General features: G+C 39.8%; 1 protein-coding gene across 1 annotated transcript; it reads left to right on the top strand.

Annotated features, from left to right (window-relative positions):
* LOC138994935 (leucine-rich repeat-containing protein 37B-like) lies at positions 1–25,636 on the top strand. The gene is made up of 15 exons (XM_070395264.1): positions 1–1,422; positions 3,535–3,606; positions 7,096–7,167; positions 10,224–10,295; positions 11,372–11,452; positions 12,938–13,009; positions 13,636–13,710; positions 16,647–16,762; positions 18,560–18,691; positions 18,946–19,073; positions 19,893–19,991; positions 23,817–23,854; positions 25,153–25,198; positions 25,280–25,389; positions 25,501–25,636. Exons 1-15 carry the CDS (start codon positions 290–292, stop codon positions 25,583–25,585), a joined length of 2,331 nt encoding a protein of 776 aa, XP_070251365.1. The 5' UTR covers positions 1–289; the 3' UTR covers positions 25,586–25,636.
* Positions 25,637–27,519: the final 1,883 nt, after the last annotated feature.

Consider the following 27,519-nt stretch of genomic DNA (forward strand, 5'->3'; position numbering starts at 1 on the left):
CAAATGTGACATGGCTGCCAATTGTGACATGGCTGCCAATTGTGACATGGCTGCCAATTGTGACATGGCTGCAAATTATTGGGCTCCTGCTCAGCTCAGGGACTTGGTCCCACTTCTCTGGGTTGCGTGTACGTGCCCCAGTATTTTGGATCGCTCCTTGTGCTCCAGTCTCCTGGATCGCTAATTGTGCTCCATTATTTTGGATTACCTCTTGTGCCCCAGTCTTCTGGGTCACTCTCCTTGCCCCATTCGCCTTGGTGGCTCACTGTGCCCCGGACCTCTGCCTGTCATGTCCGGGCTGCACATGTGGGCCCCACGGTTCCTGTTCCTATGGCAGCTGTTGTGGCTGCAGGTCCTGGCCGCTCCGATTCCGGAGGTGGCCATGGACTCTCTCCTGCTGACCCCCATGCCCCTGGGGCCCACCAAGCCCTGGTCTTGGGATCAGCAAAATCCTGCACACCTTGAACTTTCTTCTATCAACCATGAAGTCTCAGCTGTACTTGCAGAGGCCCCTGAGAAAACGGAACCTTCTCCAAACCCTCAGGAGGCTTTAGTTCAGCTTCCACCCCAACAAGAAGCTGCAACTCAGCCTGCAGTGTCCTCTGAGCAATTGAAATTTTTGTTGGACGACAAAGGAGATCAAGATAAGCAACAACCCTATCGTGAATATGTTCGCTCTTCAAAGAGATCAGTTCTACCTTCGGTGCCTCTTGAAGAGATAAAAAATTCTCACATCCATCAGGCTCAGCAGCCAACCTTTCCACCCGTAGACCTGGGACTCACCATCACGCCTGAACACACTTCGGGGGCTGCGGCTACAGCCCTGCAGCAGACTGCAGCTCCGCCAAAGCCCTCTGAGGTGACATTTCCCCCCCAAGTGCTGGTTCAGGCTCAGTGGCCAAGCATTCCACCCGTGGACCTGGGACTCACCATCACTCCTGAACACACTTCGGGGGCTGCGGCTACAGCCCTGCAGCAGACTGCAGCTCCTCCAGAGCCCTCTGAGGTGACATTTCAACAGGAAGTGGGGGTTCAGGGTCAGTGGCCAACCATCCCACCCATGGACCTTGGACTCACCATCACTCCTGATCACACTTCGGGGGCTGCGGCTACAGCCCTGCAGCAGACTGCAGCTCCGCCAAAGCCCTCTGAGGTGACATTTCCCCCCCAAGTGCTGGTTCAGGCTCAGTGGCCAAGCATTCCACCCGTGGACCTGGGACTCACCATCACTCCTGAACACACTTCGGGGGAGTCATCAGAGACAGTTCCTCCAATGACTGAACAGAGTGCCAGCATGAACATCTGTGAGCTCTGTTCCTGCAGTAATGGCACACTGTCATGTATTGGTTTTGGCTCCAAGCAGAGGCTCAACAGAGTGCCAGTACCAGAGCCCAGCACCTATAATGGCACCTTCACCATCTTGTAAGTATTGCCTTTCCTCATTTGCTCTCTGCATCCTGGCTGACATGGCAGCCTTTTGCTTGAGGTCTTCCTGGGCCTTCCTCATCTCCCCCAAACCATGTTGAATGACTTTGTTTTTATCTTTGTTTGACAGCTATTCCTTATCTTTATTCTTCTTAATACTTCGTTCCCCCTTAACCAGTCTTTTGCTTGTAATTGCCCATATTATTTTTCCAAATTTTTATCCCTAGCATTTCATTCCTTAACCTCTACTGTCCTCCCACTTATGCTTCATTCTCTTTATAGCCACATGGCCCTCTCCCAGACTCATTGGTGGTGATACCACAAAGTGGTTAGGAGTAGAGATTCTACAACCAGAGTGACTGGGTTTGAACCCAGTACGCCTTTATTAGTGTTGAGACTCAATTTCCTCACCTGTAAAATGAAGATTATATAGTTACCTTTACATAGGATTGTTGTGAGTTTTAGAAGAGTTAATGTGTGTGTGTGTGTGTGTGTGTGTGTATACATATATATAATTTATAAAATTTCCTAACATATGTCTGTGTTCGCTATTATTATTTGATCCCTCAGTCATATCTAGAACTTATCTTTGCCCCCTGGCTTTTTATATAAATGACCCATTTTGTTCCCAGCCCAGGTTTAAGTACTGTGTGAGCCACAGAAGTATGACTTTGTCTATGGAACATGACAGCGGTAGGGGGGAAGAAAGGGAATATACATAAAAAAGGAGGTGATATATAATTAAGTTCTAAAAGAAATACAGGCCAGAGGTGCTATAATACAGCAGAATCTTTAGTTATTGGTGTATGGAAGTCAGGGAAAGCTGCATGGATAACCCAGAAGTTTAGCTGGGACTTAAGGGAGGCTATGGTTTGGTAAAATAGTGACTACAGTAGGGCAAAGGCATGGCTACAGGAATGAGCATGACTTAATAGACCAGTCTGGTTATAAAGAATTGGTTTAGGAAGTAGTGAAAAATATGATGATGAAAACTCTTGACTATCAGATCTAGGGGTTTCGAAGTTACACTGAGAAAAGGAGTCCTATTGAAAGTTTTCAAGTGAGAAACACAGATGAGTAAAAAAAAAGGGGGGGGCGGTGTGGGGATTATTTCAGATTCCATAGGTAGAGTGATCTAGAAAGGAAATCTTGACTCAGGGAGACCGAGTAGAATACTCTAGGAGTTCAGTGGGAAGACTCTGAATCAGAGTGTTGTGATAGAAGAAGAAAGAAAATCCTCGGAACACTATAAAGGAAGAACTGACAAGCTTTAGTAATTGACTGGAGTGAGTATGGGATGTACAGTAAAGAGAAAGATCAAATATGACCCTGGAAAATTTCTGTCCTGGATGATGAGGAGAATGATGGTGGTATGACAGGTGGGCATACAGCAGTTGTGAAAGAGAACCAGTTTGAGGAGGTGAGCTCAGTTTGGGCTTCTTTCATTGGTGAGCATAAAGCAACAAGAAGGCTTCTGCTTGAGAGGAGATGTCCACTAGGCAGAGGGGCAGACAGATAACTGACTTTTTCTGACCTTCCTGAAAAATATGTAAACTGAATAGGTAAGTTATTGCTGAGGGATGAGGACAAAGCTAAAGATTCAAAGTCATCCACTGAGTTAGTGTTTGAAACTGAACCTCAGGAATTTAACAGCTTCTTTTAAACACTTGTAATTCATGGACACATTCTCACTGTTTGTGGGTTTTTAAAAAAAATACATTATTATTGATTTCAGAGAGGAAGAGAGAGGGAGAGAGAGAATGATGAGGTCAATGATGAGAATCAATGATGAGATGAATGATGAGAATCATTGATCTGCTGCTTACTTCACGCCCCCTACTGGGGATGGAGCCACAACCCAGGCATGTGCCTTGGACCAGAATTGAACCTGGGACCCCTGAGTCCACAAGCTGATGCTCTATCCACTGAGCAAAACCAACTGGAGCTCACATTATATCTTTATTAATTATGCAAACTGGAAAGCTGACAGATGTGGAAATTAGAAAGCTTGTGTTTCCTGCATTTAAATATCAAGGTTGCAATGATTGTTTTACTTATTCTGTTCATTTGTTTCTTACTTATTCAATGATATTAACTGTTTCTTTGCAGAAACTTGCAAGGAAACGCCATTTCTTACATTGGTAAAGATACGTGGAAGTCATACCATTTGGTTGAGAAACTGTGAGTATATTCTCTCCATACGTAAATTTAAAAAAACTAACTGCATTGTAAGAACTTCTTTGTCCAGAATTTTGAGGTCAGTAGCTCTGAGAAAAGGTATTTCCTACTCTGTATCCCAAATCAAGTCTATTGATTGCAATTCTGTTCATTTTAAAAAATTAAATTTGGTAGGCCCTCTTTATAATCACAGTCAATTGAAACTTATTTTCTATTATGATAAGCAACACATGATTATGTTTTTTAATATATGAAAATTAGATAGCAGATATACTGAAAACCCTGCTTGTGTCCTCATCCCCACCCGAAGGTAACTGCTTCTCTATGTTTCCTATATTTCCTTACATATCCTTTTCAATGCATTTGCCTACATACATATTTACAGATAGCAAAATAGGTATGTTATGTGATTTTCATATCTTTCTTTACATAATTGATAACATCCTACGTCTTGATTCTTTCTCCTCATAATATATCTTACACATGTTTCCTTCTTGTTAGAGAGAGGGTTACCCAATTCATTCAAACTATTTCAGAATATTTCATAGTTTAATAATCCCCCTATTGATGGATATTTAGATTATGTCCAGTTTTCTTGTTACATGTATTTGATGCAACATACATTCTTGTCCATGCATCTTTGGGACCATGGGCTGGTATTTATGTAGAATAGATATTTAGAAATGGAATTGTTGGGATGAAACTATATTGATACAGCATTTAATTTTCCTTAAAGAAATTATGCCAATTTATACACCACTAAGTGGGCAACTACAGTATTTATTGTCTTCTATCCTTCCATCACTAGATAGTCTCCATTTTTTGGCTGATCTAATGAGTGAATAAAGGCGGTCCCACCTAAGTTTGAATTTTTCTGATTACTTGTGAATTCAGATACTTTTATTTATTGAACATTTGTTTCTTAAAAATAATTTTTTATTGATCCCAGAAAAGAAGAGGGAGAGAGAGAGAGATAGAAACATCCATGATGAGAGAGAATCCATTGATCGGCTGCCTTCTGCACACTCCACACCGGGGATTGAGCCCGCAATCTGGGCATATACCTCCACTTGGGAATCAACCGTGACCTCTTGCTTCATAGGTTGACATTCAAACATTGTGCCATGCTGGCCAGGCAGGTTTGGAGATTTCTAAGTCAGCTTGAGATTTATACCTTGGAAAGAAGAGGTTCCTAACTTAGAGTCAGTGGACCCCCCACTGCACCATTTCTTACCATTTTTCCTCCCAAATATCTCTTGGTTATCTGCAGAAGCCTATATTCTTGAGGACTATATTTTTAAAAGATGTATAAGTTAAAATATATATGAAAATAAAGGAAAGCTATTATTAAAATGTGTATTTAAAAACATTTTTTATTTTCCTATGATTATTCATTTTTTAATCCTCCCCTGAGGATATTTTCCCTTTGATTTCTGGAGAGAGTGTAAGAGAGAGGTAAAGACAGAGAGACATATCAATGTGAGAGAGACACATTGATTGGTTGCTTCCTGCAGGAGCCCCTAACAGGCCTGGGCTGGGGAAGAGCCTGCACCCCAAGGTATGTGCCCTTGACCAGAATTGAACCCGGGACCTTTGGTCAATATGCAGACATTCTATCCACTGAGCCAAACCAGCTAGGACTAAAATATTTTTAAAAAAATAGATTATTGAAAGGCCAGCCACCATGGCTCAGTGTTGAGTGTCAGCCTAGGAACATCGAAGTCACTGTGGGATTCCCATTGAGGACACATGCCCAGTTGCAGGCTCAACCCCCAGTGGGCTGTGCAGGAGGAAGCTGATCAATCATTCTCTCTCATCATTGATGTTTCTCTCTCTCTTTCTACCTCTTCCTTCCTCTGTAAAATTAATAAAAGTATATTTTTAAAGTAAAACAATAAAAATATTATTGATACTACTTCTCTTTTTTATGTTTTTCTTTAATCCTTGTCCTAAGATATTTTTTCCATTACTATTTTTCAAAGAGAGTGGAAAGAGGGAAAGAGAGAGAGAGAGAGAGAAAGAGAGAGAGAGAAAGAGAGAGAGAGTGAGAGAGAGAAAGACATGAGAAAGAGATATCGATTGACTGCCTCCTGCTGGTTTGGGGCTAGGGATTGAACCTACCACCAAGGTATGTGCCCTTGACTGGGAATCGAACCCATGACCTTTTGGTTTGTTGGCCAACACTCTAACCACTAAGCAAAAGCAGCCATGGCAAATCTGCTCCTCTCATAAGTAACACAAGCTATAGTGGTTGATCTGATAACTATTATAACTTTAATGTAGTGATGAGAATAAATGTTATTTTGAGATATCTGCAACAAATATATTATATGAAAACATCTGTGAATTTATTGGAGACCCAATGAAGTACTATACTGTTAATCTAGTATGGTTTGTTGCCTACATTCACAATGTAGGGCAATGCTAATTTTTGGTAGCTGTTTGTGAAAATAGAGATGTAATTTTATTTCCCATTCAGGTTTGGCCCCCTGAATTCAATCCATACAATGCTATTCACCGACTCTGGCCTGAAGTGGTAATCAGCAAATGAAAATTAGATGCACACTTTGGCATGTATTCAAGAAAGTGTAGTTTTCTAGGGAAAGGGTCCATAGTTTTATGAAATTCTCACAGGGCTCTTGTCTCCAAAGATTAATAGTCACAAATGTAGAGGAGAAGAAAGACAGTTCCTTGCCTATAAAGCTGTGCTTATTCTCATGAGTGATAGTAAATGGATGATTTGTTTTAAACAAAAGTAGTAGACTGAAAATGATGTTTGTCATTTTCTGAAATCATGGAAAAAGTATTTATGGAACGTCTGCTATGTGCCAGGAACTGTTTTATGTGCCAGAATTACATGCTCAAGAACAAAGTAGACAAATTACTCCATTTTTCAAGGGGTTTACAAGTATATAATATGAAAATGAATACCTATATATATATATATAAAAGCCTAATATGCATATTGTCCCCATGGGAATTCAACTGGGAGGCCGATGGCTTGCTAAGATGTGCGCTGACCATCAGGGAGTGGTGCGAAACAAATGAAGGAAGGCCCTGGCCAGCAGCCAGCAACCAGGGAAGGGAGGCCCTGGCCAGGCAGCCGGAAGGTCCCAATTAGCCCTGATCACCAGCCAGGTATATGGACCCTACCCTATGCCTGAATTTTGTGCACTAGGCCTATATTGTGTATATATATACACACATATATACGTATTAACTAGGTACATATCATTTCAAATATTGGTAAGTTCTTTGGAAAGAAAGAAAGCTGAGTAAAGAAAGTGAATCCATTTTAGAATGCTATATTGTTTGCAAAAGAGGATGGGAGAAGAAAGGTTTGAAAAAAAACAGATTATCTTCCTTCAATTAAATAAAAATTAGGGTATTTCGCGGGCACCATTACCCGGGTTTCCCCATATATATTTCTGTGCAGGAAATAGTTGTAGTTATTTTGCATTTTGATCCAGATATAACCTTTTCATTTTTCAGAAATCTCAGTGCAAATAATTTGAGAGAATTACGTAAAGATTCATTTGAAGGCCTGGCTTCCCTCCAGTATTTGTAAGTTAATTGTATTTACTTATGAGATTTTAGTTATATTATCTATAAAATAAATAAGGGGTTCAAATGAAAAAATTTCTACAATTTCTTCCAGCAATAAAATTCTACAATTCCATAAGTCTGTGTAGCTCATCTCTAGCATTTAATATCTCCTATGCATTTTCAGTTTCAGTTTTGCCCTCTAGACAAAATATTGATAGGAAAAACTCTTCAGTTATGGAGTAAAAGTGGTGATGAGGTCTGAGTAATGATACACACCATTATGAGCCTTGTTATGTAAGGTTTATATACCATCTGCTTATATTTATATTTAGTTTAGGGCCCAAGAATCAAATTGGGCCTATGATTGCTCATTACATTTTTTTAATTTAAATTCTTTATCTTTTAAAGTATTACATAAGTATCCTTTCCCCCACATTTACCTCTCCCCGGCCACCTCCTTCCTCCCCCAGATTGTTTGGTTCTTACAGCACATAAGTTAAGAAGGATTTTCACACTTTTAAAGGACTTTGAAAGAAAAGAAACAAAGAAGAGTATGCAAGACAGACTATTTGTGGCCTGCAAAGCCTAAAATATTTACTGTCTGCCCTTTACATAAAAGGTTTTAAAATGTTGATTTAGTAAAATGAGAGGAATTTAGCTTAACCTCAAATTGCCTCCTATAGGACAAGAAAAGATAAAGCATTTACATTAATTTGAATGCCATTAACCCAAAATTTTTTTATAATTGATTCTAAATTAGATTAACATTTACAATTAAATGTTTTAGCAGATGACTTATGTAAAAAATATTATTAAGAGCATATTATATTATGAAGAGAGCAGACTGGTGTTGAGGATTTCAATGCAAGAATTGGTATACCAATAGTAAAAGTAAATGTTTAAAATGATGGTTAAGTGGTATTAGAAATGTCTCCACTAAGTAAATATATCAGAAATGCCCCTAACTTCACTAATTACAAAATAAAAATCTCTTCAGCCTCCTTGTCAAGGAAGAAATGCTTGCCTAGTATCATATTTACTTAGAAATAGGGAGATGTTCGTTAGTATAAAAACTCAACTATGATTCTTTGTCCATGGCACCCAGAGCTGTGTCTGTCATTAATCCTTATTAGGCTAATGAATGATGCTATTTAGCAAATGGATTCTTTCTGCAAATATGGAAGGCTTCAGGCAAGTAGGTATAAAGAGCCTCACATGACACTAAAAATAGTCATTTGTATTATCAAACCTTTCAAACTTCAGAGGGACATCCACTTTTATATTGGTCTTCTTGCTATCTCGCTTTCAAACCTTCCATACAGTTTGGAGGAAATAAAATGAAGTAAATAATTGCTCAATAGGTTATGTCATTCATTACTTCTACTGTGAAATACTTTGTAAGCTACCTATTTGATGCTAGCAAAAAATATTCCCATCCATTAAAAAATGCCTATCAATAAGCAATCTAAAACAGAACATGCCAAGCACTGTACCTAGAACTATAGGCACAAGATAAGTATGTCAGGGTTCCTACCCTTCTGATAATTCATGCTCTCATAGGGAAAATAAACATATTAACTCAAACCATACAGCACAAGTACTAAATGGAAGACTATGTGCTGCAGTGGCACAAAAGAGGGAGCCATGAAATAATAAAACTACATTTCTTTTAAAAATCATTTTTCTCTCTACTTCCCAGCTATTTGTTTACTTGATAAATATTTCAGTTTGCACCTGTTTGCATGTCAGTAGACAATGCTGATGAGCAAGACCCAGTCCATACTTTAAGGAGTTTATACTCAGAGGAGATAGGATGCAAAAATAACTCTATTAAAATTTTGTAAGAAATGAATATATAAATTGGTTTTGGTGACAGCAGAGGGAAAAAAGACTTTATGTTGGATCAGCAAAGATGTCAGTAGAGCAGTGCTGTTTGAACACGACCTTGAAGGGCTTTTGGGGATCAATGGACAGACATCTTGAGTAGAATAAGCTTGCAAAAGGTGCTTGGGAAAATATACCTTGAGTAGCTGTAGAGTACACGTAGGCGGAGGAGGAGATTAGAGCCAGATCTTCTGGGGTTTTGAATACCAAGTACCAAGTTATCACAGCATTGCTCGAGGAGAAGCTTTAGCCTACAACAGAGTCACTTGGAGGGCTTGTTAAAACTCAAGCTGTACCCTCAGTTACTAATTCAGTCGATCCACAGTCGGACTGAGAATTTCCATCTTTAATAAGTTCCCAAGTGATGCTGACTTGGTATTTGAGAACCACTTCTGGAGTGTTAATCTGGTGATTGTGTGCAGGATGGTTTAGCAAAGGGGAGATTATAGATGGAAACACCAGTCAGAAGACAGTTAGAAAAGTGAGAAAAGTGAGGGACTAAAGTGGAATCAATGGAAATAAGACAGTCAATTATAGACAAGGGATGGAGTTTTCAAATAAAAATCCAGCACCATGTTGTGTTCTGTTGTCCGACCACAGTACAACTGAAGCCATTAAATACATGGATATTAAAACAATGTATAATAAGAAATGAATTGCTATTAGTATAATAGAAAGTATCATTAGTTCAACGTTCTGTATTAGTTCAAAGTTCTGTATTATTTAGAGCAGTCACTTCCTTTTAACTTATGTGAAAAGGCATCTTTTATTTCTTCTGGTATTGAATTTGTCTAAAACACAGAAGTAAACCAGGGAGGTGTGTAGATGTGAGACTATTTTTTTTTAATGTTAGACATTTATAAATGTACACGAAGATATAAACTTTAGCTCATAATCTAAATTTGATGAGACCACAAAGGGTCTTCTAATCAATTCTTCTGCTCTCAGGAATAAATACCTTCAAAATGTATCCAGATCTATAGTTGTATGTTGTATCTGTGAAGATCCTGATGGTGAGACTTTTGAGTGAGGGCAGTATAATGGGTTCTGGATGGTTCAAATCACAATTCTTAAGGTTTTCAGTTTAGACTAAACCTGTGTATTCAATATTATTGTAACGTCTACCAGTTATTCCTACTAATTACATACTAATAAGTAATTAAACATTATTTTTCTTTCACTTTTTCTAGGGACTTGTCCTGCAATAAGATAGAATTTATTGAAAAGAATGCATTTGATTCATTACCTCTTTTACAATATATGTAAGTTATAAATATAACCTCATTGTGTTTAGGAATTTCATAAAACATAATTGTAAACCTTTTTGTTATTTATTTTGAAGTAAGATTAAAATTTTATTACTAGAAAACTACTAAATTTATGTAGCAAATCCCATTTGTCTCTAGCATAGATTAGTGTGAGAATTCTGTCACATTCCGAATGAACCATTCTATCTGCACAGCAAAAGAAACCATCAACAAAACAACAAGAAAGCCCAGTGCATGGGAGAACATATTTGCCAATGATTTTTCCAATAAGGGTATAATCTCCAAAATTTACAGAGAACTCATACACCTTAACAAAAGGAAGATAAATAATCCAACAAAAATGGGCAACAGGTCTAAATAGACACTTTTTGAAAGAGGACATACAGAACGTCCAGAGACATGTGAAAACATGTTCAAAGTCACTAATCATCAGAGAGATGCAACTCAAAACAATAATGAGATAACATTTCAGACCAATCAGAATGGCTATCATCAACAAATCAACAAATGATAAGTACTGGTGCGAATGTGGAGAAAAAGGAACCCTCCTCCCCTGCTGGTGGGAATGCAGACTGGTGTAGCCACTGTGGAAGACAGTATGGACTTTCCTCAAAAAGTTAAAAACAGTATGAACCATACTATAGCAGTGGTTCTCAACCAGGGTGATTTTGCACCAGGTGACCCTTGGCAATAGCCAGAGTTGTAGTTGTCAGAACTGTAGATTTGCTACTGGCATCTAGTGGCAGAGGCCAGAATTATTGTTCAAGGCAAAGGACAGTTCCCCATAATAAAGAATTATCTAGCCCCAAATGTCAATAGTGTTGAGGTTGTGTAGCCTTATTTGAGAGAAATATGGATCAGTTTAATAGAAGCATTTTTTTGTATCTAATGCACCACATGTATAAACATGAAAGCATAAACGATAAGCCAATATCTCCCATAGTAAGAATTTTAGTATATAGAGGGAGTATTGAGGTGTTTTTATCATATATAAATTAGAATCTCTGCTAAAGGATAAGTGATCTGAAAGAATTTTTTTCTCTTCTTTTGCTCTTGTCTTTTTTTAATAGAAATCTTGGTTGCAATTTAATCACCAAAGTGAACTTTGGAACATTTCAGACCTGGCATGGAATGCAGCTGTTACACAAGTTGTAAGTGAAATAGAAGATGAACACATGTAAAAAGCTATGTGTAAAAACTTCATACAGTGATTGGTTGGCTGGGTATAAGCTCAGTTTGAACTCGAGAAGAATGGCTTAAGAGCCATTCTTTTTTTTTTCTTTTTTAAATGAGGAAACTAAGGTACAAAGTGTCCAAGAGACTAGTCTAACTGACATATGCCATGCTCTGCTTTCCCAGAAATGACATTTGGCATTGGCTTCTTTGTTTTCAAGAATTGAGGTGGGGGTGGTAATACTGAATTGAGAGGAAAATTTATTTCAGCACTGGGAATAAAAGTTTGTGCCAACTAAGAAATTTATTTATTTGATTGATATGTAATCAAAATATTATTTATTTTTAAACAAACATCCATTAAATTCCTAGTAAATGTCAGGCACTAATAGTCCAAGAAATTGACAAGTAAATAGGTGATTCCATACACTATAAGAAAGCCTGTGATGCAAGAATACTCATGGGAGTATGTGATAGGAGCATGGCTTTCACCAGTTCCTCTTACATCTATCCCATTTTTGGCTCCAAAAGCAAGGAATTAGGTCTATTTTTCTATTTAACTTGATGGTTTACACTGGATTTTAAAAAATTTCTGGAGATGAAAGAAAAGCACCTTGAATTATGAGGACATTGGAAATGGTATTTCCTTGCCCTGGCCGGCTTTGCTCAGTGGATAGAGCACCGGCCTGGGGACTGAAGGGTCCCAGTTTAAATACTGGCCAAGGGCACATGCCTGGGTTGCAGGCTTGATCCCCAGTAGGCGGTGTGCAGGAGGCAGCATATCAATGATTCTCTCATCATTGATGTTTCTATCTCTCTCTCTCTCCCTTCTTCTCTGAAATGAATAAAGAAATATTGAAAAAAAGAATAAAGAAATGGTATTTTCTGTAGAGCAGAAGCTTCCTATCAGCATAGTCAATAATGGGGTTTTCAATCTGAAAGGTTCTTCAGTATATTTTTCTTTGCTATCCACTTCTTTCTTTCTTTTCTTTTTTTTACTTTCTCTTCTGCACTTTATCATTCAGAGACTTGGGTAGTTCCCCAATTAAGAATCCTTTGTAGCCCTGGCCTGTGTTATACAGTGGTTGGAGCATTGGCCCATACAACAAGGGATTCTGGGTTCAATACCTGGTCAAGGGCACATAGCTGAGTTGTAGGTTCTATTTCTGGCGCCCATTAGGTCATGTGGTGGAGGCAACCAACCCATGTGTCTCTCTCACATTGATGTGTTGTTGTTGTTTTTTTGTCTCTCTCACTCTCTCTAAAAAAAGAAGTGGAAAAAATATCTTCAGGTGAGATTAACAACAACAAAAGAGAATGCTTTACAGATTCTAAGGGTGATCTCTGGGAATAGACCAAAAATGATTTTTTTAACCTTCACGTTTTGAACCAACAAAATGAATATAAACTTTCATAGCAGTTATTAAAAATGCAGACAATTTTAATTCTATTGCATTTTCCAGAATTCTACATGAAAATCCTCTGATGACTGTTCAAGATCCATATCTTTTTAATTTGCCAGCATTGAAATATTTGTAAGTATTGCAACAATTTCATGGCTCATGAGATGATTTCTGTTCTTACTTTTGTCAAAGAAGAACAATTTTGCATTTTGACAAACAAACTCATAATTTAAATTTTAACTGGGTTATTCTCAAAAATGATTTATTGGCACAGAAAAGTGATAAAAAAATGTACAAGGGCAAGATAGCCAGCAGAGGAAGGGAGCAGTGTTGAAAAACACATTCGGACATGAAACATGTAGATGCATGGAGAAATACCATGGATCTCAGAAAGAAAAAAGGAATTAGTTGTACATTCTGTGCTTTTTTAAAAAAAGTGATCACATACTGGTTGGAACAGAGAATGAAAAGTAGGATGATGGTAACACAAAAACAAAATAACACATTGTACTGTTCACCAAAGTCATTAGTTTGATGATGAAAATACATTAATTTGATGATGCAATACATTTAAGTTTCTTCAAGAAGAGCTCTCTAAAATGATTATCTATGGAAAATAAACTAAAACACCTTGAATTATGGAGCTGGCTTGACAGAGAAGCCAGAATTTAGGTCAACAGATGTTGTTAAGTGTCTTTTTAAGAATAGAATTTTTGTCTTTGGGTTCATATCATGCATGTTTGGTCTTTCTCCTTCAGAGACATGGGAAGAACACAAGTGACATTGACAACACTTGATAACATTCTCATGACAGCTCCTGAATTAGAAAAACTGTAAGTTGATTTTTCTTTTTTATTTTTAATATATTTTATTGATTTTTTACAGAGAGGAAGGGAGAGAGAGATAGAGTTAGAAACATAGATGAGAGAGAAACATCGATCAGCCGCCTCCTGCACACCCCTTACCGGGGATGTGCCCGCAACTCAGGTACATGCCCTTGACCGGAATCGAACCTGGGACCTTTCAGTCCGCAGGCTGACGCTCCATCCACTGAGCCAAACCGGTTTCGGCAAGTTGATTTTTCTTATATTTATTTTCACTTGGTTCTTATGGTTTGCTTTTTTATTTTCTTAAGTCGGGTTTATTTAAGTAGAATTTGTATTTCATATAATTCTCTCTTTTAAAGCGTACAGTTTAGTGAGTTCTGATAAATGTGTAGTCTTGATAAATGTAGCATCATCACATTAGAGATCCAGAACACTTTTATCATCCCCACAGGGCCCCTCATATTTCTTCTTTTTAAAAAAAATGTATTTCTTTATTGATTTCAGAGAGGAAGGGAGAAGGAGAGGAGATAGAAACATCAATGATGAGAGAGAATCATTGATTGGCTGCCTCTTTCCCCTTACTGGGGAATGAGCCCGCAACCCCAACATGTGCCCTTAGCCGGAATTGAACCGGGGATCCTTCAGTCCACAGGCTGATGCTCTATCCACTGAGCCAAGCTGGCTAGGGTCCCCTCATATTTCTCAGCACTCAGTTCCTTCTCCCACCTTCAGCCCCTGTCAAGCACAGGTCTGATTTTTTATTGTTATAGTCCTGCCTTTTACAGAGTGTCTTATAAATGAAATCATGTAGAGCAAGTGTGTCAAACTCAAAAGCTAACACGATCCAAATAAATGAGGCATGTGGCCGTGGGCTGTGAGTTTGACATGCTGTAGGTAGTGTAGCTTTTTGTGTGTGGCTTCTCTCATGTAGCATGATCCTTTTGAGATCCATCTTAGTTGTTGCATCTATCAGTAGTACATTTCTTTTTTATTGCTGCATAGTATTCCAATTGTGTGTATATACTAGTTTGTTTCTGTAGTAATCGGGTAATGGATATTTGAGCTGTTTCTAGTTTTTTGGCTATTATGAATAGAGATGCTAAAAATACTTACATGCAGGTCTTTGTGTGAACATACGTTTTCATTGCTTTGGAGTAAGATACCTAAGGGTGGGGTTGCTGCATTATATGCTGAGTGCATATCTAACTAGTAAAGAAACTGCCTAACTGTGTTCTAACGTGCTTGTTCCATCTCGCCTTCCCACCAGCAGTAGATGAGAGTTGCAATTGCTCCACATTTTCACCTGACCTTTATATTTCTGTTTGATTTTTTAAATTAGCCTTTCTAGTAGGAATGCATTTGTATTGCAGCGGGATTTTAACTTGCATTTTCTAATAGCTGATGTGTGGAATGTCTATGTGAAAATACATTTTTCAATGGAGTGTCTGTTCAAATCCATTTTAATTTGACATTTATCTTATTATTAAGTGTTAAAGTGTTTTCTATAAAGTCCTTTCTGTAAGATATGTGTTTACTAAATATCTTTTCCAAGGTTGTGCCTTTTATTAAACTTATCACTGAAGACCAGATGTTTTTAAAAAATATATATTTTTATTTATTTTAGAGCGGGAGAGGCAGAGGGAGAGAGAGAAATAGAAACCTCAATGATGAGAGAATCATTGATCAGCTGCTTTCTGCATGTAACCTACTGGGGATTGAGCCTGCATCCAGGCCTGTGCCCTGACCCGGAATCCAACTGTGACCTTTTGGTTCATACGTCAATTCTCAATCTCTAAACTACACCGGCAGGCTGGACTGTTTTTTTGGGTTTTTTTTGTCTTTTTTTAATACTCACCAGGAGATATTTTTCCTATTGATTTTTAGTGAGGGTGGAAGAGAGGAAGAGAGTGGGATAAAAGGGAGAGAGAGAGAGTGAGAGATAGAGAGAGACAGAGAGAGAGAGAGAGAGAGATCAATGTGAGGGAGACATATCAATTGGTTGATTGGTTGCCTCCTGCACACCACAAAGCCATCATTAAAATCAAGCTGTCTATAACCTCAAAAAGCTGTATCATGTCCCTTTTATAATTCTTCCTTCCCACTCCTCCTTGCCCTCCCCAATTCCTGTGCAAACACTGATCTGCTTTGTGTTACTATAGGTTAGTTGGCATTTTCTAGAATTTTATATAAATGAAATCGTATAGTATCTACTCTTTTCTAACTGGCCTCCTTTATTCAGCTGATTATTTTAAGAACAGAGGCCCAGTGCACGAAAATCGTGCAATGGGGGGAGGGCGGTGGGGGAGTGTCTGTCAGCCCAGATCTTGGTGGATGCCCAGTGACAGCTCCCTATAGGTAGTGGGCCTAAGCTAACACTTGAACATCCTTAGCATTGCCTTGGAGGCAGGAGTGGCTCCCGCCACCACCACCACCACCACCACCGCTGTGCTCACCAGCCATGAGCCTAGCTTCTGGCTGAGAGGCATTCTCTCTGTGGGAGTGCACTGACCACCAAGGGGCAGCTCCTGTATTGAGCGTCTACCCCCTGGTGGTCAGTGCACATCATAGCAACTGGTCGTTCTGCAGTTTGGTCGATTTGCATATTAGTCTTTTATTATATAGGTTTAGTCTATGTTGTTTTGCCTATCAATAATTCATCTCTTTTTATTGCTGAATAGTATTCCATTAAAAATGGATATATCAGTATTTTTCAACATTGATGGCTATTTGACTTGTTCCAATTTTTGACTATTACAAATAAAGCTATTGTGAATATTTATGTACAAGTCTGTTTATGGAAATATACTTCAATTTCTCTTGATAAGTGCCTGAAATTGGAATGGCTATGTCATACAGTCGGTGCATGTTTAAGCTTTAAAAAACAACTATTTTCCAAGTAACTCCTTTGTCACTAATATAATTCTGTATGTTTCCATTTATAGTATCTTACCTAAGCGTTTGGCCTGCTGCCTCTGCCAATTTAAAAATCATATTGAGGCTGTTGCCAAGACAGTCAAACTGAATTGCGAGACGGAATGTGTGACCGACACACCTTGTGGTGAGTCTCAATTGCCTGATGATAAACCTTTTAATTTTTATTTTGTTTTCATTTTTTATTTGTAATCAATGACAATACATTTTTAGGCAAATAAAGTAACTGTATTATTTTTATTCATTTACTCAGAGTTCAACTCTAAAATTTTAAGAACTTCTCTTTGCTAAAAGTCAGATGAAGGGAAGGGTATTACCATTAATGGCTACATTGCGTGTGTTGTGCTCTCTGCTGGGTGCTTTGCTTCCAAATGAGAACTTGTTCATTAGTGTGTCACAGTTTGTAAACTGTTTTGTATGCATTAGGTTTCAATTGCCCTTTGCAGTGTACACAGATATTGATACATTTTTATTTTGTTTTTGCAAGTTTATGAAAAGAGTACAAATGATGCTGTTTCATGTAAGTTTTATTTGGAACTTGAGAGTTTTGGATCCATCACCAGAAGCTGCTACCCAGCCCTTCTAAGGCATGGGAGGGCTCTTTCTTTTTAGACTGTGCAACTCTGACCTTGCTCTGAAGCACAAGGTGTTCTATCCACCAAACAGTCGTGTGCTTTTAAGTATTTTTCTACACGTTAGGTTTATTGGCAGCTACTTGATAACTTCCCAAATGTGCTTTCATGCCCAGATAGCTTAAATACAAGTTTCTATCAGTGATCTGTGCTACTGATATAGAGTCAGTGTTGCTTATTTTTCAAAACAATGTTTTGACCAATGATATTACTCCCTTCTGCCCCAACAGTGGGCAGAACAGGCATTTTCATCTCCTTTTAAGGTGAGTGAAAACAAGACCAGAAAGGGCTGACAGCTATCACCTCGTGCCCAGGTCTCCAGCTCCCAGTTTGGGGCTCTCCCGCAAGCCCATGCTCTTTCCCAGGACGTTACCTCCTTCTCTCACCCTTATCACCACCAGCAATACTGTTAATTCTTCTGAAAATTCTTGTGTACCAGCTGCACAATGGTACACTTGACCTTCACACAGTCGAAATCTTTGGATGGTTCCCCAAGTACAGCTGAAAATATAAGAAATGACATGAAATGATAGCAAAGTAGGCATCTGACAAAAGTTATTTTTCCCTTATGTATTTTAGAACCCCAAGTCTTATTCCATAGATTTATTGAACATTCCACAGTGGTACACAACCTGGCAAGTCTCTTAATGTACATCCCAGATGCCTGCCTAAATCTTAAGCACAGAGCGAGGCTAGACATATTGTTTTTTTCTGTATAGAGCCGTCTGTTATGGGGCTGCCATATGTGAAGGCAGGGCCCAAGTGAGGAATCGGTGGGTTAGTGGAGAAGGGTGTGTCCAGATGAGGACGTGTTAGCCATGGGTGTTAATCGTGGTCATCTGTGATGGTAGCAAGAACACAAGCATCCTGGAGAGTGGAGAGAGGAAGGCTCAGGGCCCCTCTGCATCTGAAGCAGGACAGGATGGGTGCGTGAATGTGAGTTCACAGTAGATCTGCAGAGCGTCTAACTGAGTGGGTCTTCCAGCCCTGGCTTTCCTCCAGTAACCGGCAGTTGGCCCTTGGGGACCAATGGAATAATCCTAAATATAGTCACCATATGTCATGCTAGGGAATGCTCTAAGTAATTAACCACTTTAAAAAAAGAGACAGTTTCTCCTTTTGTTTTGTCGACAATCATAGATGTAAGTTGGGGTTTATATTTCTCCTCTCCAAATGGCACTCAAATACCTGCTGATTCCCTGTATATTGGACTGGGATGTATGGCTGTGGACTGACAAATAGCTGTCCCGTGAGTCTTTCAATATCAAATGCGATTTCTTCTTTTTTGACAGATGAAGAACTCATAATAGAAGGACCGCTAATGAAGACATTACAGGCCCGGCAGGACACCAGCACTGTGCTGACCATTGAGCCAGAGAGGGCATCCTCAGTCAAAAATCGTGACACTTCGGCATCCATTATGAGTGAGCAGCTAGACTTTAACGATAAAAGTGATGTTAATAGTGCACTAAATTACCAATTGCCTTATTTCTTGGAGGGAAATCTAGAAGATATAGAATCAACTTTATTACCATTCATTAAACTGCCTCTTTCAAATGTACATGATGCAGATATGTCCCTAATCATTTGAAAAACAACAGATGAAATCCTTCTCTTAAACCTGAACTTAACCATTCAAGTTTCAAAAATTAACCGAGGAAACTCTTTTCTGGAATAGGCCTTCTGATGAGTCTGCTCACTGAGCAGCAGGAAGTAAAGATATCCAACTCAGAGTGGGATGAGGAACAATGGAAAGATGAGAGGATGCAAACCCTCAAGAAGCAGGAAGAGAGGGTGTCTAATGAGGTAAGGACAGGTCCTGAAACACCTGACCTGGACTTTTAGTCAGTTTAGGACAGTGATGGAGGACCTATGACACGCCTGTCACAGGTGACACATGAACTCATTTTTTTGGTTGATTTTTCTTTGTTGAATGGCATTTAAATATATAAAATACATATCAAAAATATAAATCTTTGTTTTTCTATGGTTGCAAATATCAAAAAATTTCTATATGTGACACGGCACCAGAGTTAAGTTAGGGTTTTTCAAAATGTTGACTCGCCGAGCTCAAAAGGTTCGCCATCACTGATTTAGGACATGCCATGGAAGTACCCAGGTAGGAAGACCAGGAGCACCTCCTCTCAGTCGTGTCTTGATCATGTGATTTTGGCTTAGACAGTGATCTTCCACTTTGCTCATTTAGAGATTTGTGCCACTGTTCCTAGGGTAGATGAGAAGAGGACCTAAATTCTAAAATAAACAAATTGTACAAGAAAATGCTAATGATCAGATTACATAACACATCAGATGTGGTATGTTCTTTAAAAACCTGTAAGATTTGGTATATTGCTTAAGAACCATGTGGAAAGGTGGGGTTTTAGAGTAGTAGTTAAGAATAGCTAGCAATTCATTAGAATAGGCTAGAGAATAGTTAGTTTTTATGTTTTCCATATCTTTGTGGTTTTTTTTAATGTTGTTGTTTGTGTTCTTGTTCTTGTTCTTCTTATTCTCCTCCCCCTCATTCTCCTCCTCCTCCTAACCCTCCTCCTCCTCTTGTTCCCCTCCCTCTCCACCTTCCCCTCTTCCTCTCCCTCCTCTTCCTCTTCCTCCTCCTCCTTCTAGCTCAGGCAAGAAGTGCCAAGATATAAGAAGGAAATCATCATTGCGTCACCTGTGATTGCAGTAACAACGTTTTATTTTGTAGTTTTCTGTCTCCTTGTGGTAAGACAACAGTTCATTCAGATTTCCAATATATAGTCCATCTTTGAGGAGGCTCAGAACCCACAACCTGAAAATCAAAGCCACTGTCCTGTCTACTCCTACTTGATACTCTGCTTTAGTCATGAGCACTGAGATATGCTTTATTCTTTTTTTTATTACAAATTATATTCTTGGGATGCCTAAAGGAAGCCCACTCCTAGAAATCTCTGAAAATGAAATCAAGATAACAAGCCATTAGACCATTTTGAAAATATATATTTTTATTGATTTCAGAGAGGAAGGGAGAGGGAGAGAGAGATAGATACATCAATGATGGGCTGCCTCCTGCAAGGCCCTTATTGTGAGCAACCCCGCAACACAGGCATGTGCCCTTTACTGGAATTGAACCTGGGACCTTTCAGTCCACAGGCCAATGGTCTATCAACTGAGCCATACCAGCCACTAGACTATTTTGAAACTTAAGTTTGATAGGCCTGATTTGATATGATAGCAAAATTTCTTCAACTCAAAATGAACGAGGTTGAGTTGATGTGCTCACCTGTTACTCTCTTCCCGATTTCTTACTTTGTTGGATGAAATGAGGAGAGATATAGCATCTCCAACCTCATGGAGCTATGTCACCCTAGCAGACGGGACATGGCATAATGATAAAAGTGTGATCTTATCAATTCTTAAGGTATACTTAGCAGCTTTCTTCTCCAGTATGTAAGGCATGGTGTTAGTAGGTTCAGTTAAAACACTGCAACCTAAATCCTGCATCAGGCTTCTCTAAAGCATGTCATGTCAGAATCACCTGTTCCTAGAGCTTGTCTGTGTCCCTTTTGTTCAACTACATAATGGTGTACTTTTCCCTACAGGCAGATTGCTGACATTAAAAGAACGATTTAGTAAGCTGACAATCTTGACTCTACCCCATAAATCCAACATAGTATATTTTCTTTACCCTTTCAACAGTCATGACAGCCCTCCATTCCAGCCAAAGCCACCCCACACCATAACCTAGCCACACCAGCCCCATTCCCACTTTTTTAAATGCCTTTGCCCATCTAAAATTCCCTTATTGTGCTCTCCCTGGGGAAGTCCGGTGAATATCTCAAAAGCCAGCTCAGGTTCATCTTTCTTCATGAAGCTTTCCCAGAGTCTTCCAGCCATGCTGTTCCTAGTTTTTTTGTGAGCTATGTCACTATTTTTCTTTGAGGTAATAGTAAGGCAGTTCCCTCCCCTGAGAACTTAAAAATATGGTAAACAATTTTTAAAAATGTGCCTCCCCAAGAGAGAAATACCTAGGTGAGCACATCATGGAGCAGAGCAGAGATGTGTAAAGACCAAGTGGCTTCAGACCTATATGTTCCTAAGACTTTTGAAATGTCACATTTTAATATTCTAATCTGTGGAAGAAAATGAAAAATGGGAATAGAAAAGCCACCTACTTATTTGAGAGGGAAAATAATAGCAGATTTATATTCTCATCTTTAACATATTTACAAAATGTAAAAAAAAAATAGAACCTGTATAAGTACTAGAAGAAAACAGAAGCAATATATTTATAATCTGTTGGTGGGAAACAGCTTTTTGAGCCTGATACCACAGGCAGAAAATTTGATAGATTTGACCACCTTGTCTGTGACACCATTAGCAAACTTAGCACTGGTTGAGGCCAAGCACAGGATGAAGATGTTTCCATATACGTGAGTGATTCAATCCCCACAATCCTGTGAGGAAGATAGTACCACCTTCTCCCATAGATGGAGATGGACTTAAGCTCCCAGTGGCAAAGGCAAAAGCAGGACCCTGTACTGCCTGACTGCGAAGTCCGTGCTTCCTACTCCACTGTTCTGTCTCCTTAAAGACAAAAACACTGGGGCCATAGCCGCTGTTTCTCAGTAGTTAGAGCATCAATCCAAGCACCGAAGGGTCCCAGGTTGATTCCAGGACAAGGGCAGGTACCTGGGTAGCAGGGCACCTGCCATGCAGGAAGCAACCAGTTGATGTGCCTCTGTCACATTCCTATTTCTCTCTCTCTTTCTTCCCTCCTGCCCCCTCCCTCCCACACTCTCTGAAAAACAATGGAAAAAATATCCTTAGGTGAGGATTAACAACAACAAAAAAGAACACTGGGGAATATTGGAAACATTGAAATTCAGTGAAAGCCACTAAGGATTAAGTTATTTAATGTACAAAGAGTTCCATAAATCAACAGGAAGAAGACAATCTAGGGTGGAAGAGGGCAAGGGCTGTGAAGAGTATGCTGTGTGTAGACAGTCTGTCACCATATCTGTCGATCTTCTCTTGGTTTATGGGGTGTGGAGTTTATTAGCAAGGTCTTTGTCACCTCACAGTATGAAAGTAGTCTGATATTTTCTTCTAGTCCTTTTGTCATATTTGTTTTTTTCCCTCAAATTAAAAAAAACTATCATTGGTTTTATTTGCTTTTCTTGTGGTTGACTGTTACTCCCCTACATGAAGATCCAATTGTCTTAAAATGTTTTACTGAAGATCTCATTCTTTCTTCACTGATCTGAAATTTACCTTTCTGTGGACTGTATTCTGTTGACCCAGTTATCTTTGTTTTGTACCAGTAGAACTATCAGTAGCAGTATATATATAATGATATAGACATATACATATATCTGTATATATATATATTTATATATCTATATCTATCTATCTATATCTATAGCTATATCTCTCTATCTATCTACATCCATATATATATATATGTGTGTATATATATATATATATATATATATATATATATATATATATATTGCTTTCAGGGAGGAGGGGAGAGGGAGAAAAAGATAGAATCATCAATGATGAGAGAAAAATTGATCATCTGCTTCTTGCACATCCCCTGCTAGGGATCAAGCCTGCAACCCGGGAATGTGCCCTTGACCAGAATGGAACCCAGGATGCTTCAGTCTGCAAGCCAACGCTCTAGCCACTGAGCCAAACTGGCTAGGGCCTGTGTCACTATCTAATTCCAGTTCCATTTTAAACTCCTTTTTGGAAGTTAAACGCCTCCTTTTTTATCTTTTTCATACATTTCATTGCATATTTTCTCTACCAAATGTCAGTTGGTCAGTTTATGTTTAAAAATTATCTTGGAATTTGAATAGGATTACAGTGCATTTGTAGGTTAATTTAAGGAGAATTGGCATATTTACTACCTCTAGGAACATGGTACCTCACTTTGTGTATTCTTTCTCAAGTCCTTCAGAAGAGTTTTAATAGGTCTTGCACATTTTTTGTTAAGTTTATTTCATTATACATTTTATTGATATTGTAAATGGACTCTTTCATTTTTTTATTAGTTATTTGTGGTATGTAGGAAAGCTGTTGAGATTTGCATGTCTTGATTTAGCCATCTGACTGAATACAATTTTAATCTATGCTCTTGGGCTTTTTAGGTTGTGCATTATCTCACGTGCAAATATGTTTTGTCTCTTTCCTTCCAGTACTTCATTTTTCCTATTAAATTAATTAGGACCTCCTCAACAATGATGAATAGTATCAGTAATAACAGGCATGCTACTCTTGTTCTTGAACTAAAACAAAGCTGCTGTGTAGGTTTCTGGTAGGCACTTTCATTTTCTTTGCTACTTCTAAGAGTTTTTATCGGGAATTATCTGCTGAATGTGATCTGAAACAGCCAATAAAATGCATTGCCAGCTGCATGCAAGGTCCTAAGTTAGGACTATGGGAGAGTCAAAGTACTAGACAGAGTTTCTGTCCTCAAAACATTTACCATCTCACTTAAAAGAGAAGGAATAAAGCTTTAGAGGTCATTGTGCTGAATAATCATAATGTTTTCTTCCAAAATAGATTTTTCGGAGGAAGCTAAAGAAAAAGGGAAGCTCAAGGTAAATATGGGTCCGGTGATTTTTAAAGTAGAATTTTATAAGGAGAGGAACTTCCTCTTTCTGTAAGCGGCCAGAGGTGACCTCTGAAAATGGCTCATTATTCACTTGAGTCAGAAAACCCCACAAAATCACGAAAGTCAAGAGATTTAAACCTTTGTGTTCACTTTAAGGACACTGGTGAAAACTACACAGGTCATCAAGGGTATGCATATCTGAAAACCACCAAGCATCTGAAGGGTGTCACCTTATAGGAGCAATGTGTGCCATTCTGTCATTACAGTGGTGGAGTTGGTAGGCGTGCTCCAATGGAGGGGCTGGGTGCAGGATTGGGTGCAGGTTGGTGACCCAAAGAGTGCTGAATTTTTGCTGCTGTTAACGTAAAAAAACCATTGTAAAGAATTTTTTTTAGTTTATTTGAGCCAAACTGTCAACATATGCTGGGAAGTAGAACCTCTAGGAATTGAGGTAATGCTCCAAAGAATTGCAGGTTACATTTGTATTTATACATTGCAATCAAAGGAAAGGGATGTAGGTGGATTACATGGAATCCATTGGTGATAGATTAAGGAGGTGGGATAAAGCAAAGCAGGAAAACCTCTGGGATAGGAGAAAAGTGAAATGATGGACATGTGCTGCTTTTACATAGATGGATACAGGACAGTTCAACATAATTAACAGTTGACGATTAACTTGATAACATAACAATGAGGGAATGTCTTGGTGCTATTTGTTGCACCCTGAAGGGTCCAGAAAAAAGAGGAATTTACAAGTTACCCAGACATTTCACAGAGATGTTATCTTAGAGGCAAGAAGACAAATGGGCTCAGTAAAGATCTAAGTTGATCTTTGTCAGGGAAAATACTGGCCTAGGACATGAGAACCCACTATAACCTGTGTGTAGTTAAATATTTAATTTTCAGACCATCTTTTGTGGTTACTTTAGGTCTCTGAGTCTGCAAGACTGCCATGCAGACCTCCCCTGAGCTTGTCTGGTTAGGTGTGATCCCTTTTGTCCACACTGCACATGCTTAAAAATGCAGTAACATACTGAAAATCCTGCCTATATCCTATGCGAAGCTACATACATAGGTCCCCCAGAGACATTGCAGGGCCATTTTAAACTGTCACAGAGAATTGGAAGCCCAGCATGCAAGGAATCATTTTCAAGGTGTGTGGTGATTTTGCTCAGGAATATAGACCCAAGTACCCAATTAGTCCGAATAAGACCAGAACTGTATGTGTGAGAGACATGGAGAATGGCATGAATCACTAACTGTTGGTATGTATTTTCCTCCAAGCAGCCTTTTCTCCGGATTCACATCTTCGTCTGACATTGATATAGAGGTAAATTTGAGGAGGACAAAGTACTGTGGTGGGACAAAGCAGGGGAAACGTAGAGTTCATGTCTCCCCATCTGTTTTCTAGCAACATGGATTTTGGAGCAGGCGGTTGTTTACGCTGAAGCATGGATTTGGCAGGAAGCAGAGCAAAAAGGGGGAGCAGAAGGCACAGGAGCAGGAACCGTTCTTGAAAACGTAAATAATTGGGAACACTTAGAATTCTTATCTGAAACGAGGAAATAATGAATAGTTTAATTGTATCTTTCAAGAGTCAAAGCCTTGACCTTTGTCTTCTTCTTACTCCAGGGAGCGGAGTAAATCTGCTGATTCCTTAAGGAGGATGGACACGTCTGAGTCTGCTTCTGACACAGGTGGGGAAACTAGCGACTGATACCTTCACAGAGCAAGGCCATCTTCTGCCTAATTAAACATGTATTGCAAATGTGTCAGTTCATAGCTACCTCTAGAATTGGTGTAAGGAATGAAAGTGTAAATAGTCAAGTATTTATATGTAAATAAGAAGGGCCATAGGCAAGAAAAGCAGGGCTGAAGCTGGAATCCCTGGGGAAGCCAATACTTCCTCAAGCAGCAGTGTGGTCCAAAGGTGAAGAGGTCTTCTCTCCCTTGTTTCCCCAATACACTCAGTCCCTGAGAACTGGCAGACACCTCCTCTCCCAGGGGTTTAGGGCAGTGGTGGGCAACCCCTGGGTCGCATGCCAACTTTTGCTGGCACTTGAAACCCTCTCTTATAATCTTCCTGTTAGGTTAGGTGGCTCAGGAGGCGGTGTAAGAAATAAAGAGTCGAGTGAATCAGAAAAGAAAAGGTTTATATCTGCATCCCCGGGAAACCCACGTACCCCAAAGACAGGGCAAGTGGATTCACACCAACAGTGGGGGACCTTTTTTTATACTGTGGTTGGGTGAGGGCTGGGGACCTGAGCTGAGGTATTTAGCTGAGGAAGTTTCAGCTGCAGAGGGTCAGCAAGGTATTCAGGAAGGAGTCAGTATCTGTGTGGGGGTGGTCAGGGAGAAGCCAGTATCTGTGTCTGGCATGCTGATCTGTGAGAAATTCCAGGGGAAGTCCATTGTCTCATCACATGACTGCATGGATCTGATCCTGGGCTCTCTCAGACCTAACATCCTGGCCTTTTGGTGATAGGGGACGCCGACTCATTCTGGCTACTTCCAGTTGACCAGGGACGTGGGGGGGGGGGGGGGGCATTTAAAGGCCAGGGTCAGGTAGAGGCAGTTCGGAGGGGAGCCGAGTGTAGAGATGAAGCAGGAGCTGATTCACAGTCACCCGTGACATCTCCGCAACGGGAGCGGATGAACTTGAGGAGGCAGGGGGCTAGGAGAAAAAAGACACAGATGAGAATTAGGGGCCCTACCATGGGTAGGACCCAGGTAGCTAAGGGGCTTTGGAACCAGCTGAAAGGAGAGTTGTCCTGGAAGTGTCCTGCATGTAGTTCTTCACTCAGCTTAGTCAGGGTCTGTACATTTTACTCCGCTACTCCGGTCTCTTGATGTAGTAGCAGCATTCTTCCTAAGGAATATGCAGGTTCCTCCTCTTTCTGCACTCAGAAGGTCTAAGGCACTCTGGTTCTGTAGGGCTACTTGGGCTTTTGATGTTATATGTCGCAGTAGGGATGCTAAAGAAGCAGTAGTGGACTCCAGGGCTAACTGGAGCTTGTCATTAAAGTCCTGAGCCATGACCAGACTGTTCCTGAGGATCCCCCCCACCCCCCAAGGCCTATTGAGGTAGCTATACTCCAGTGACAGGGAGGAAGGCGGCCTAGCGGGCCCTGAGGCTGGATGGAGGGAGCAGCCAGGCGAGCTCTGACTCTCCATACAAGGTTAGTTGGGGAACTACCATGACCACGAAGCAAGGACTGGGGTCAGAGGAGTTTATGCAGTTGCTTAAGATACCGTTGTACCAAAAGAAGGTACCCAGGCTGGCCTTGGGTGTGACTGGATGCGATGTAGTTCTGGGTGCAGTTCCAAGTGACTCGCCCTCCGATTACTGGTCTGATAGCATATCCGTGGGGGCAGGGTGGGCTCTGGAGTTTCAGGTTCCCAAAGGGGAATGCCAGCCACAGGAGGCTGACATTCACCTTTCCCTTGGGTTCTTGGAGAAGTCGTGAGTGGGACGGCAGCCAGCAAAGACCTTCGGAGAGAGGTGCATAGAAAGCAGTGCAAGACATTGGACAGGGTGTGGGTCTCATTGAGGAATAGTAGGGTGTGTTGAGTTCTTCACTCAGCTTAGTCAGGGTCTGTACACTTTTCTAGTGGCAGCTTTGACCACACGCTGGGCAGGGCTTGGTTGGA

The sequence above is a fragment of the Myotis yumanensis genome, unplaced genomic scaffold (genome assembly GCF_028538775.1).
Source record: "Myotis yumanensis isolate MYYU_CA2020_CCGP unplaced genomic scaffold, mMyoYum1.0.hap1 SCAF_16, whole genome shotgun sequence".
Taxonomy (NCBI): Eukaryota; Metazoa; Chordata; class Mammalia; order Chiroptera; family Vespertilionidae; genus Myotis; species Myotis yumanensis.